The 14,714-nt window shown below is 37.2% G+C and overlaps 1 protein-coding gene across 1 annotated transcript in view; it reads right to left on the bottom strand.

The window, feature by feature from the left end:
* Nucleotides 1–2,948: 2,948 nt before the first annotated feature.
* LOC141301482 (uncharacterized) overlaps nt 2,949–14,714 on the bottom strand; it is a 64,175-nt gene continuing 52,409 nt past the window's right edge. The window contains exons 6-7 of the mRNA XM_073831682.1: nt 4,574–4,696; nt 2,949–2,975 (exon numbers count right to left, since the gene is read on the bottom strand). Coding sequence (XP_073687783.1) covers nt 2,949–2,975; nt 4,574–4,696 — 150 coding nt within the window. The remainder of the gene's footprint in view (nt 2,976–4,573; nt 4,697–14,714) is intronic.

Here is a 14,714-nt window from a genome sequence, read left to right as displayed (position 1 = left end):
GAAATCTTCCTATTTACGAAGCTGTTTTAAAGGCTACAGACAAAATATATGATCTATGATCCTTTTTTTTTTTTTTAAGAGGTGTTAAGTTGTATGGTTAATGTACATCCAGCTTGTTACTTATATGTTTTAATCCACTACCATTTTCAAAACAGTTTTGTAATCAAATTCTATAAGAGGAGTCCTTTCTACCATGACACATAAGGAAATATGTGACACAGATATTACAAAACCATACAAATAAACTATTTATTTATTTAAGTCAGGGGTATTCAATTAAAGATCCAAGAGGCAGAGCCTCTATATTTTTTCCAAGCAGAGGTCCGGACCAAAAAAATAATAATTTTTACATGTATTGTGTTTACATTTAGATACATGCGAGGCCATGTGACAAAAATACTGTTTCTGTTCAGGGTTTTCCTACTTTTCTCTTTTTTTTTACTTAATCTACCAAAAATGTCTGCAATAATCAAAATGTTCTCATCTTGAGCAGAAAAAGAAAGATAAAATTTATGTTTAAGTTATATCCCAGCCATCTAACAACAATATTCCTAATTATGTTGGCTTGGCAAGCCAACATATTGTTATTCTATTTAACAATTGATGATCTTCTTGAAACAACACTTGAGCATAATTGCAGACAACAGACAGATTAGGGTAAAACTAAGAATTACAAAAAAGGGATAAACTAATGATTAGGTTTGCATGAGTTCTTTCTAGTGGCATGAAGCAGAGGCGAAGAGGACAGGGATGAAGGGGTATAGGTAGAGTACTTACGGTGACAAAGTCCTGTGAAAAGATGTAGAAGACAAATCTAATGAGACTGTAGACATCACGGACACATAAATCAAACATGGTCAAAGGATGTACCGCACAAAGTCACACATTGCAATTTCAATGGAGCGCGGATTCATGTGGGACTCAAGGTAACCGTTTGATTGGGAACGAGGAGGCACTAATTAATTTGAGAAGCTGTTATCTTGCTCTGTATCTGTGTCTATGAGAGGGGTTTGAACCATTTGGCTGTGATGCTTCAAACACAAAGAGCTTCATTTCCCCCAGAGACGCCAATGCCAAGTTCAGTCCACAAACCCTTTTCAATCCTGCCAAGCAATTCCAGCCATGCCATTAATTCCACAAAGCCAAATGTAATTGATTGATAAGGGTCTGAGATTAACCTTTCCTATGAGTTTTTGTCTCTCAATCGTGATGGCCACATAAGATGCTGTCTATCCCATCAACACTATCGCTTTTATCTGATCCTGGTTAAGAGCATTGGCCATTACTGTTGACCTGGGGGGACTGGATGAGCAAAGAGGTCCACTGAAAATGTCCATCTTTGACTGCCACATCTGAAGTCCGATCTGATGAGAATGTCCCATCTTATCTTCAAAGACAATGAAGATGCATTTGAACCGGTTCCTTGTTTGAAAAATGTATTGTGGGGTACAGAAGAAAACCTTGCGTGCTCTTTGGAAATGTCCTGTTGTTGTCTAAGTTAGCATCACTTACACAAAAGAACATTTCGCTGTTATCAGCACTAGCATGCTAGTGGACACATGATTTAAAGTGTTCTCTTTGGCGGTCGCAGGTCCACAAACTTGCACTAGACTGAAACAGAATCCCACTGGACCACATTCACCCTATATGGTAGATGTGACTAAAGATTATGAAATCCGTTTGACTTTGAAAACTAGTGGAAAGGACAATAAACAATGCTTGAAGTTTTGAAGAAAAAAAGTCACATTAAGTATGTTTTAAAAACACTATTTCATGTAGGTTTTATGAAAAGGGTAACTTGCATGAATGTTTTACTGATTAACTACTAATTTAAGGTTAAGTTTACTTTAAAAAAAAATTAAATAAATCCTGTTAATTTACTCACCCCTATGTCACCCAAGATGTTCATGTCTGTCTTTCTTCAGTCGAAAAGAAATTAAGATTTTTGAGGAAAACATTACAGGATTTTGATGTGTTTCTTTCTTCAGTCGTAAAGAAATTAGGGTTTTTGGAGGAAAAATGTAGGAATGTTCTTCATTAGTGGACTTTTATGGTGCCCACAAGTTTTAACTTCCAAAATGCAGTTTCAATGCTGCTTCAAAGGGCTCTAAATCTGTCTTATCTAGCAAATTTGTCTTATCTAGCAAAACGATTGGTTAATTTCTAAAAAAAAAAAAAAAATGTACAATTTATAAACTTTTTAACCTCAAACACTCGTCTTGTCTAGCTCTGTGTTTTCCGGTTTGTGATAGTTAGGTTATGTCGAAAAACTCCCATCTCATTTTCTCCTCCAACTGTTTTGCCTTTATTTTTTATTTTTTTGTAAAGAGTAGGAGTTGAAATGAGATGGGAGTTTTTCGACATACCCTAACTGTATTGACCCAGAAGGCACAGAGTTTACACAGAGCTAGACAAGACGAGCATTTGAAGTTAAGAAGTATATCAATTGTAAATACTTTTAGAAAATAATCAATTGTGTCTCTATATAAGACCCTTCTTCCTCGGCTGGGATCGTTTAGAGGCCTTTGAAGCTGCATTTAAACTGCATTTTGGAAGTTCAAACTCGTGGGGACCATTGAAGTCCACAAATGTGAAAAATCCTGAAATGTTTGCCTCAAAAAAACATAATTTCTTTATGACTGAAGAAAAAAAAGACATGAACATCTTGAATGTAAACACATAATGGTGCTTTAAGTCTTAGTTAGAGGTTTTAGAGTAACTGTTTCAAAGTAATTCCCAGACATTATGGACACAAACTGGTTAAACTAGAGGAAAAATAAGTAGCTATTAGCATTAGCACTAACTACAGAGGTGGTAAGTGTTCTTGCCAGTTGCTCTACAGCAACGTTGCAAGCACTTAGCAGCGCCAGCCGTTCCCTGTCATCCTCGCTCACCGCGTAAATTCACTAAACTTCATGGAAATTTAATAAGAGCTGCTGCTTTGTGCCTCACTCCCGTAGAGCCGCGACCTGCTGCTGCCAGGCACATATGTGATGATTTACAACCAGACACACGTCTGCCACCTTCCTTTCTTTTTCCTCTTCTCCGTTTTCTGTGTCCAGTCATCTCCCTTGTTTCGGAAGTGTGCGTAAGTGGCAAAATACACAGCCTTGGGGCCGAAGGCTTCAGAAGTTAAGCTAATACAGGCTGCACTCGCATCCAGTGGACAAACAATATCTGGAAGTCGTCAGCGTGTTTTATTTTCTTTTCTTTTCACCTTTAAAGAAGACCCGCTCTGTTCCTCTAACACTATCAGGCAACAAAAACGCTCCTGGTCAAACAACAATCAGTTCCTGTCCGAGTCTTTTCATCCTGCCCTAAATCTTCAAAAGAGACACTCTCTGGTTCTGTGCAGTAACGTAATCCTCATCCTAATTAGCTTGACCCTTACAACTCAGGAAACACAACCGCTGCAACCCTGCAGTCACTACACAAATTACTGGTAATCAGGAAAATGGTAGCACTGGCACCTTGCACAGAATATTAAGTTGTAGTTACAGAAACATTTGGATTATTGGTTGTGTTCGGGTTCAGTGCTTAAGGTACTACTCACAATAATTTGTAGTATACATGCATCCACACACGTACACACCATTTTTGACAAATGTGACTTTGTGCAATTTTGTACAAAATTAAATAATTTAAAAGCAAACTTCCTGATTCAACATTAAAGCACATAGTGTGATAATCAGTGCACAATTTTATATTTTTTTTATCTCATATTGTGAAAATGATTAATTAAAAAAGCATTTTTTTTACTCAAAAAACAAGGTACCTATTTTCAGATAAATAAGGCCTACGATTAATCAGATGCAAATAGAATTTATAAGCAATTTATGAGTCCGGTCATTTTTGACCCAGGAACACCACAAGTGTGACTTTTAACAATTTTGTACAAAATTAAAGAATTTAAAAGCAAACTTTCTGATTAAACTTTAAAGCACACTAGTGTGATAAACAGTGCAAATTTTTATAAATATTTTTTTTATCTCAAATTGTGAAAATTATTCTTTTTTTTTCAAAAAACAAGGCACCTACTCTCAGATAAATGAGGCCTACAATTAATCAGTTGCAAATAGAAACATAAAACCAGTCCTAAATGATAGAAAACAAGTTGACAAAAAGATTGAATCCAATATTAGGTGATAATATAGCATAATGAGAGATTTATAAGCAATTGTTTGGAGTCCAGTCATTTTTGACCTGGAACACCACATGTGTGACTTTTTGCAATTTTGTACAAAATAAAAGATTTTAAAAGCAAACTTCCTGATTAAACATTAAAGCACACTAGTGTGATAAACAGTGCAATTTTTCATGAAATTATTCATAAAAAATATTTTTTCACTTAAAGAACAAGGCACCTACTTTCAGATAAATGAGGCCTACAATTAATCAGATGCAAACAAAAACACAAAACCAGTCCTAAATGATAGAAAACAAGTTGACAAAAAGATTGAATCCAGTATTTGTTGAAAATCTAGCATAATGAGAGATTTATAAGCAGTTGTTTGGAGTCCGGTCATTTTTGACCGGGAACATCAAAGGTGTGACAGGAATCCGAACATCTCACCTTTTTGGAGATGAGCGTAGGGTCCTGTTGCAGAAGCAGGTACAGGGTAGTAGCGTTTCCCAGCGCCGCACACCGCAGCCACTCCCTCTCAATGGGGTCCATCTGTACCCGATGAAACAGTGACTATAAACAAGACATGGAAGACAAAGACTGAGAAGGGAGCATGCAAGAATAAAGGGTTAACCTATGAGAACTATAAGTAGTATGTACTTTGTTTTTATCTCTAAGGAGGCAAATATAATATATTATGCAGTAAGCAGTACACTAGTATTCCTGCACTGTGAAATAAATACTGCCTTCAGCTCCTTCTTGTTTTGACCTCTCTTCATTTCTAATCTGAGGTCGGTTCCAGGCAGCCTCCCTCTAAACAGAACCAGACAGAGTTTCTTGTCACACTGATCAATGACCTGTGACCAAGTCTGGGGCCCTGCAGACGCCCGTGGCCAGCACAAGGGCCCCGTTGTTCAGTCTGACAGAACGCGTCAGGGATCCAATACCCAGATAACACGATCCAAGGGAAGACCGTGGATCCCAACGCCGCTAATCCTCATGTTTAGCACCTGTTTATGATATGACAAATTGAAACCCCCGCCATGAAGGTCCTGACATTATTGCATTTCTGTTCAAAACATTGATTCAACATGGCAACTGAGGGGCTGCCGATTAGGACCAGGAGCCGGGCGTGGATATTGACATATGTATCTGATAAAGGCTGAAGGAATATAGATCTGAACCCTAAAATAAGCAAATGCTTCACGGGGGCGATATTAGAAACAAACAAAGACAGAAAGGCAAGCTAAGAGAGGAAAAGGAGGCTGGGATCCTGCGGCCTTGCCCTGCTTTGGCCTCTGACCCCGCGTTAAAGGCAGAGCGTGCAGAAAGACGGAGGAAAGCGTCTGCAGATCAAAAGGAGCTGACAGATGAAGGCGAGGGGTCTGCGTGACCTTGACTCTTAAACTTCAGCTGTGTCTCCAGACGAGAAAACTCTGACGTGATTCCATTCATCTGTCTGCTGGTAACACCCAATGTCAGATAACATAAGCTGCTAATTAAAGGCGGCTCATTAGAAAGCAACCAGATACAGCAACACTTATATGCCAAAGTTTTGACAGCATTGTTGGGCATCATAGGAGCATTCAAAAATGCTCAAAATGTTTACTTATTTGATCATGAAAATGATGTAATAATTCCAGGAAATTCAATCCATGAGAGAACAAAGATGGCCCCTGCAAATACGTCACAAGCACACTCAGATCCACATCCCATGATGCCTTGTGCTGAGGAAATTCCTGCTGTGAGAGGGCAGACCCCAATAACAAGATCTATAAAAATAACTGTGACATCCTGTTGCTATGGTCAACAAACAGCGAGATGATTGATGAAGACAAACTGCTGCAGTGATGGACATTGCGAGATATCTCGTCTTGCTTCAACCCTTATGGACACATGAAAGCATCTGAACTCTCACTCTCAGACGGATCAGATGTCAGTGCTCCGTTTTCCCACTCCAGGTGTTTTTTTAGTTGTTTTCCTCAGCAACTTGTTCGGGTTTACATGCCTCAAGTCTCTCAGAGACCATTATTATTGCAAAACCATGTGAACATCTTTAAAACAGCCTTTGATATGCTTATCCGATCTAGAACACTATGAGAGGAATTCACTAAGAACTGCAGCCAACGATAGGGCATTTCTTTTTTATTATCAACAAAGACTTAAAAAAGTCCCTCCACATTATGAGTCCACCCTGTTGTCATCATATTTTATGCCAGTTAAAGTAATAAGCCATTCCAGTAACACTTAACTATTTTAAGGTGTCCTTGTTAAACGTTACATGTACTTACTATTATTATAACAATTAATAATGCATAATTACATTCAAGTAACTCTAAGTCAAACCCTAACCATATAGTAACTACATGTAGTTAACTATTATTACTCAGTACTTAAATGTATAATTACATTGTAACAAGGACACCTTAAAATAAAGTGGAACCAAAATATTTTCATCCTTTCAGAATGTGAATTCTGTCCTTTTTTTAACTCAAACACTACATTTTGTTATATTTGTCAGTAGGAAACAATCTTAAAACATCACCCCTGTTACTATGAGTTTGTATAGTAAACATTTGATAATTGAAGAAGATGATTTGACTCGATTTTGGTGAAAATCGGATGAATGGTCTAGGAAGAGTTCGAAAAGTAGGTTTTCAACATAAATCAATATGGCAGACAGGAAGTTTGGCCAACTATGGTATAATCGGTATCTATGTTGTTAGGCATGACCAAAGGAATATTTTGAGACCAGTTTCATTACAATAGTCTAATGCAATCTACAGTTATTAGCATTATTGAAAATTTCATAATTAATAATTGATAATTAATGAATGGTTTATTACTCTTGACCAATAGGTGACGCTGTTACCAAACTGATGTGGTGTAATCAGTGTGAGGTGACAATGCCACATACAAAATTTGGTGCAAATATCTCAAAGCTTTGCAGAGATACAGCTTCAAAATGCACGTTGGCATCTTTTCAGGTACGTTGATACGTTAAATAAAAACGGCTTAGTATATCGACACAAAATCCAAAACCTTTTGTCTGCATGGTCTGAAGATGAGTCAAATTTGGGGAAAATTGCACCAATAGTCTAGGAGGAGTATGAAAAAGTAGGTTTTCTACAATAATCAAAATGGCGGACAGGAAGTTCGGCTACTTTTGGCATTATTGGTATCAATGTTCTCGGCTTGACGAATATTTTGAGATCACTTCATCATTACAATAAGCCATTTTCTTTTAGAAGTTATTAGCATTTTTCAAAATGTCCTTATAACTTTTGACCACAAGGTGGAAATTGGATATGGTTTGACTCGGCATGCTCCTCCGAATCTAACGAGACCAGCTTTTTTGGCCAAACCATTGAGAAGTTATTAACAAAAATATCCAATTTTCATATCTCCTGACCACTAGGTGGCACTGTGCCGAAACACTGCAGGTAGTCTCAAGTCATGCTGGTTATAACACACACCAAACAGTTGCAGAGATATAGCCTCACATCAATTTTTGCGTGTTTTCGTAGAATTCGATTGCGTTATTCGAGAACGGTTTGACTAATCAACTTGAATTCCATAACGTTTTGCCAGCAAGGTAAATTTTATGGGTTTGGCTTTCGATCCAAATCCAGCTATTTTTAGCTGTAGAAAACAGCTTGTTTTGCTTCTTGGTATTGCAAATTGATGTGCCTTACCATATTATTTGAATGCATTATCTTAATTATGAACACACTGTTTGTAGTGCAAACAGTTTTACCATTTACTGCACATTGTTATTCTTCTCCTTATTTCCCTATAGTGGCTAATGAATTGGAAGTCTCGCCCATAGGCTTACTTCCATGTTGAAGAATAACGTGGATATTACTAATTTTAGAAAACAATAATAGTGTCAACAAAACCCTGGATTATTTAACATGTGCGTGTCTTGCATGTTTTGACATTAAGACCTGAGGAAAGGCCTTAAGACATTTGGCAAACTATGCATGCTCTGCATGAAATGCAAATTATTTTGTTCACATACATGTAGGGTGTTTAAAAAATGCAATATTTTTGCTAACAGTAACAATATGCTAAATCACGAGTGAGTTGGAGGTGAGTCAGGTCTACTCTTGAACATGGGAAGTGCCGTGTTGGTGCTCCAAACCCAACGGTCTGGTGAACTCATCTCAGCGTGGTCTCACTGAAGGTGCCTGTTCAGACATTGAATGCTAACGTGGAAATGGCTGATCTGGGGCTCTCACTCTGTTAGCATTGTCAGAATGAGACAGCTAGGTCAGTGTCCCGCTCACTGGGAGAGCAGATACCACATCAGCAAGTTTTGTGCCCTTTGTGTGGACACCGGGGATGGAAGAGAAACATGCTGTAGCTTATATGCTTCGCACAGTCAGTGATGTGAGTCAGCTACTGATTCATTAGCTTAGTTTAGCTGAACTAAAAGAAGCATAGCGTGAGTGTAAATGTACTACTGAAAAAAATAAATTGGTGACATTTTGTGATGCCTATAACAATCTGTTCTTTCAAACGGAGAGTGCTGATAGAGTTTTCTTTATGAACGAAGTAGGTAAGGTTGAGGTCAGGACTCGAGCCCTGCTGAGAATTTATCACCCCAACATAAAATTAACAAGAGAAAGGAGCTGTAATTGGCAGGCCAGTTGGTACCCAGCCAATAAAGTTTACAGCAAAGTTAAAATGAAAGTTTACAAGAGACAAACTCCCCTCGTTTATTCTGAAATTAATGTCTCTAGTTGTTTATGGCTCCGTTGCCTTCTGACATCCATTTTGAAAGAAATGCTCCCAGCAGCAAGTTTATGATGTAGTTTATTACGTGGCCTCAAATCTCATGGGCATAAATCGTAAATGCTCTGTATTTGATTCTCTGTATTGCCTGATTATGGAAGCCTGAAGATAGAGATTTGCCTGTTAACTCAAGCCGTAAGTATACTTCAGTTTTGACGCAAACACTGCGGTCTCTAGTAGTTTGTTGTTGTTGTTCCATCTTTTCCGTTGCTTTTTTGACTGTGAAACAAGCCCTGCCAGTGTTGCCCCCTTGTGGATCAACTAATTGTGCAATTTAAAAAAAAGGCTGTGCGAATACGGTAAAAATGCTGATGACAAAATGTATAAATGCCAAAATATAATTTGGGTTTTAAACAAATATTCTACCTTGATGTCATGTCGAACAAAAATATAAAATACTTTTACTATATTCTAAGGTTTGTTTCATGATTAATGAATGTGAATCTTCACATACATTCAAAGTCACTTCATGAGCTGGATCCTAATTCAATTCTATAACGACTGTTTGTGTTGACTTTTAGTTCTTATTTCTGTAAGTTTCATGTGTCAGGGAGTGGAAGAGAAATGTCAGGACCAGTCGTTTAGTTTGTCACCCCTTTTCCATTCTTAATCGGTGAGTGTGACAGGTCCATGACAGAGAGAGAGATTTCAACAGAAACAGTCTGTAAGAGTGGCACTCATACTGAAATCAAGTAGGTTGGAGTCGGCTAGTGGGACGCAGCCTTTACGTTGTAGAAATGCTGTCAGAGTGAAAATTCAATGCAAACCTGTCACTGTAGCTAAACTTCTCAACACAGATATACACAAAACAGACCTGAATCAAGTCTCCTGAATTCACTTTTGGTGCATTCAAGCCAGGTAAACACACATAAATGGATTCAAAAAGTCGTAATTATGAGTGGGAAAGTCTTCTTTAAGCCCAAGTTAGTGAGTGCTAACTCTGCATAAAGCTGGGCACACACTGTGCGATTTAGAATAGCCCTTTTTGATTGTTGCTTGTCAAGACTGTACGAACATGATCCTTATTTCACACTGTAGGATCTCAGCTGTCATTAATGTCAGATTTTACGACAGTCAAGACGTGTTAAAAACGGACCCACACAGTTTCTAGAAAAATTAGATGTTTTCTAGAAATTCTCTAAATGTCGCGTTCTCTAATTGTTCAAATGGAAACAAAGCTGTTGTAATGTCAAACCCCGTCATTAAAGACAAAAATAACGTCATGTTTACAACTGTGACAATGAGCACTTATCACAATCAACTAAACAATGGATTTCCAGAAGTATGCCAAGTTTGCAGCGGCAATAGGTAGGTTTCCATTCAAAGCTGTAAATTTAACTTAACTTGCGAATTAAACCAATAAGCATTGTTTTCATCCAACGAGTCAAAGAGAACAAAATGTTCACTTCCTGATAAACTGGCACATATCATTAAGAAAAGTAGGAGATGCCACTGAATGTAATAATTTTCATATATAATAAATTACTAGCATCGAAGGTGGATGTCTGCTGTTTGAGAATGTAGTCGTGTGAACAGTTCTGGGAGGTGATTACACAGAAATACCTTGAAGACTTTGCTTGGGCATTTCAGAATGACCATAACAACATTTCAGATGCTGTGCAACAAGATCTGCCAGTTATGCTGTCCCATAGTGCAAAGTCACATTACTTTTTTAATAAGCATGGAGGAAGTTATTCAGCAAATGAAATTTCATCTCCCATTTTTCGCATTAACTCTTTTTTCACACAAGTCAAAAACTCTCAAGTGAGCGTAAAAACTGTTTTGTGAATTAAAGGGTTAGTTCACCCAAAAATGAGAATTCTTTCATGTTGTTCTAACCCCGTAAGACCATCTTTCATCTTCGGAAGACAATTTAAGATATTTTTGATGAAATCTGAGAGGTCTCTGGCCCTCACATAGACAGCAAGGGTACTACCACATTCAAGGCCCAGAAAAGTACAAAGATGATCGACGAAGAAAACAAAAATACAGACTTTAGCACATTTTCAACTCTACTGCATCACTTGTGGACATGCGTTCACTTTCATAGAGCGTGCATCTTTCTCCACGTGTAAACAAGGCACGGGGCATGTGTTCAATGTCACAACGCTGCATCTGGATCAGCGCGGCGGAATCTCACACATGCGTTGTGGTACTCTTGTGAATGCGCGTTCGCAAGTGATGCAGTAAATACGAAAATGTGAAATAAAGTCATTATTTTTGTTTTCTTTGCACAAAAAAAGTATTATTGCAGCTTCGTAAAAATTACAGTTGAACCACTGATGTCACATGAACTACTCTGTCAATCATCTTGGTACTTTTCTGGGCCTTGAACATGGAAGGACCCTTGCTGTCTATGGAGGGTCAGAGAGCTCTCGGATTTCATAAAAAATATTTATTTTATTAATAAAATAATATCTTATTTTCTGTCTTGTGTAAGTAGTAGCACAACAAAAAGAGCAAATCAAATGGTTACCGTTACAATTAATAAAAATAAATACAATTCAATTGTTACCATTGTTGTATTTAGTGTGCTGAAATCTGTGTGTGATTCAAGTGTGGTTGATTGCAAGGTATTGCCACAAATATTATAGAATTATATCAGCTTCACAAGGTGTTTATGAAAAACAATAAAATCACAAAAGATCATTGATCAATATAAAAAGTATGCTAGTTAATGATTTAATAAAACATTAGATTACCTTTTTAAAGCAATTTATTTATTGCTTCTCTTTCTTTGAAACCAAATAACTGCGATTTCATGTTGCATTGTTGCATCAATAAAAAGAGAATAAAAAAATGAAGTTCCAAGTGCCCAACCAAAGGGATCACTAACCACTATAATGGTGAGATCAAACAAAACACATTTTTTAAAAATTAACAAATTTATGAAGTCAGCTTACGTGATGTTCTCTCACATTTTTTAGTTGTATTGACAATTCAACATTCAAGATGACTTTGGGAAATGACTGAATGCAACTAGAAAAACGTGACTTCCAAAGTGGAGGAAATGAGTAAAAAGTCTATTAGGCTAATAATTGCCCCGCCTCAATTTTTTTTTCTTTGCCTTGAAATTAGCTGTTACTTAATAATACCTAGTAAGTATAACAACTAAGTAAAGATAATTCATTATACCTAAGTAAGGTAAATTGTTGGATTTTACAGTGTAAACCTTTACAAGATTTTTCTGAAATGTGGCGTTTCTTTCGCTCGTTTCTAATGCAATACTTCAAAATACGCATAAAAACAGGGTGATGGAAACATAGTTATTGTTGCAGTAAACTTGCAAAATGTTTATGAATGAATAAATTATTATTTACATTTTCCTGAACATGATGCAGCACCACCCCGATCTCATGTTAATTCATACAGATATTACAAGATGGCTAATTCGTCCAAATTTGTACAACCATACTCATACAATTTTTGCTAAATTGTACGTAATTTATGAGTTCCCCAATTCGTATGAATTTGTAGAAATACCTACCCATAACCCTGCCCCTAAACCTATGCGTCACTGGGATCTTAGTCTCAGCCTCAGACGTCACGCCCACGGAACATTGGCTAAACGTCTGATGCATACGGTACACTTAACTGGAAACACTTCAGGAATGTCGAAGTCATCATCTGATTAGTTGAATTTGACTGGATTTCCGGGAGACGCGAGTGTCGCGTTTATTTTCGGTCCGCCGGGAAACAAAGCGCAGATTGTTTTACTCGGTGTTTTGCTAAGAGGTGCTTATGCAGACGCCATTGTTGTTATACACTTTTGCAACTTTGCAAACAAATTACTGACTTACTGCTTGTTCTCCCTCTTCTTCTTTAACTTTCAGTGCTGGTTATTTCAATGACTGACTTGCTGCACGCCAGTCTGTTGTTGTGGGGACATTTCCACGCCCTGAAATGTGACGTCAGTCTGAAGGTCTGGCTATGCGAGACTACTGGGATCTTGACAAATTGTACAAGTGAGGTCTTAAGAGTTCTTATGAATTAGCCACCTCATAAAATATGTACAAATTGGTCGTGAGATAGCGTTGTGCAGAACAATGAGTGACAATGAGTGGTTGTTGGTCATATGGCCTCTTGGACGGATCTTGGCGAATAAAAGCTGTGATGGAGTCCAGACCTTCTGCTTTAAGTGTGGCACAATAAAACTAATCGCATGTTTAAAGGATTAGATCACTTCCAGAACAAAAGTTTACAGATAATGTGCAAAATGCAGAGATGAGACTAAATGAGCATTTGAGGTTTAAAAGTATATAATACAATTGCCATTGTGTGACTCAGGTGCAGAGGAAGACTCTAATTGAGTGATTGAGGTGTTTCTGTTGTTGGATATAATAATGAACATAGCAGTAGTAATTTACTCCCAACATCTGAGCCGCTTAATATTCAGAGGACAACGTTACTTTTGTTTTTTAAAAGGAAAGCGTCGATGCCGATCTACATATGCGTCTATGTTCGTGTGAATCATTCGTGATGCAGCTTCACCAACAGCAGAAGTGAGTATAAGGGTTTTTTTATGCATCTTTGCAGATGGCCTTTCTTAATAATGTGCTTGTTGGCAAGTTTTGCAGATAAACGTGGCTAAATGCAGATAAACGCGGCTAAATGCGACTAAATGCAGCAGAGAGGGGCGGGGCGAGCAGAGCTCATTTGCATTTAAAGGGCCCATGCGATAAAATGAGCAGATATTTTGCAGAGCTGATTTTGACAAGGTAAAAGGGTGTTTTTTTACACTACTATTGAGAATTTTTAACCAAAGTATATTAGAGACTTTTCATTAAGACCCTAAAGAATCATATGAACTTGTGGAAATGGGCATCCGATGACCCCTTTAAAATCTGTTAGTATTGTGTAATTATACTATGATTCAGTTTACACTTTACTATAGAATATACAACAATTAAATCTACACCTTTGTGCAAATAAAAATCGAAATCACGGCTTCTCAACTCATAAATACGTACTTCCCAGAAAGACGTGAATGTCACAATCAGCCAATGATCACAAACTTTCTAAAAGTGGCAAATTTGAGATTTTAATATGTGACCCTGGACCACAAAACCAGTCATAAGGTTAAATTTTACAAAACTGAGACGTATACATCATATGGAAGCTCAATAAATAAGCTTTCTGTTGATATATGGTTTGTTAGGATAGGACAATATTTGGCCGAGATACATCTATTTTAAAATCTGGAATCTGAGGATGCAAAAAAATCTAAATACTGAGAAAACCACCTTTAAAGTTGTCCAAATTAAGTTCTTAACAATGCATATTACTAATCAAAAATTACATTTTGATATATTTATAGTAGGAATTTTACAAAAAAATCTTCATGGAACATGATCTTTACTTAATTTCCTAATGATTTTTGGCATAAAAGAAAAATCAATAATTTTGACCCATACAATGTATTTTTGGCTATTGCTACAAATATACCCCAGCGACTTAAGACTGGTTTTGTGGTCCAGGGTCACATATGTGCAAACGTACATGTGAGATTTGAGAGCAATGTCTTTAGCAAATTAGCCATGTCATCAACAAAATATGACTATTATTTGTGTGTTTCTCACACAAGACTATCATATGGCCTCAGAAAATGTAGAATATAGCACACAAGTCATATGAGCTACTTTTATTATGTTTTTATGGTGCTTTTGTGTTTGGTTTTTAAAGCTTGACACATCCAGGTCACTGTACGCTTGTGCTGAAGTGTAAACACTCCAATTCTTTCTCTAACCAACACATAATAACATCACAAAAGTGGAAAAAAAACAGTGCAGCAATT

Source organism: Garra rufa, chromosome 25 (assembly GCF_049309525.1).
Source record: "Garra rufa chromosome 25, GarRuf1.0, whole genome shotgun sequence".
Taxonomy (NCBI): Eukaryota; Metazoa; Chordata; class Actinopteri; order Cypriniformes; family Cyprinidae; genus Garra; species Garra rufa.
The sequence above is the reverse complement of the archived record's forward strand: the minus strand, read 5'-3'. Positions and strand labels throughout refer to the sequence as shown.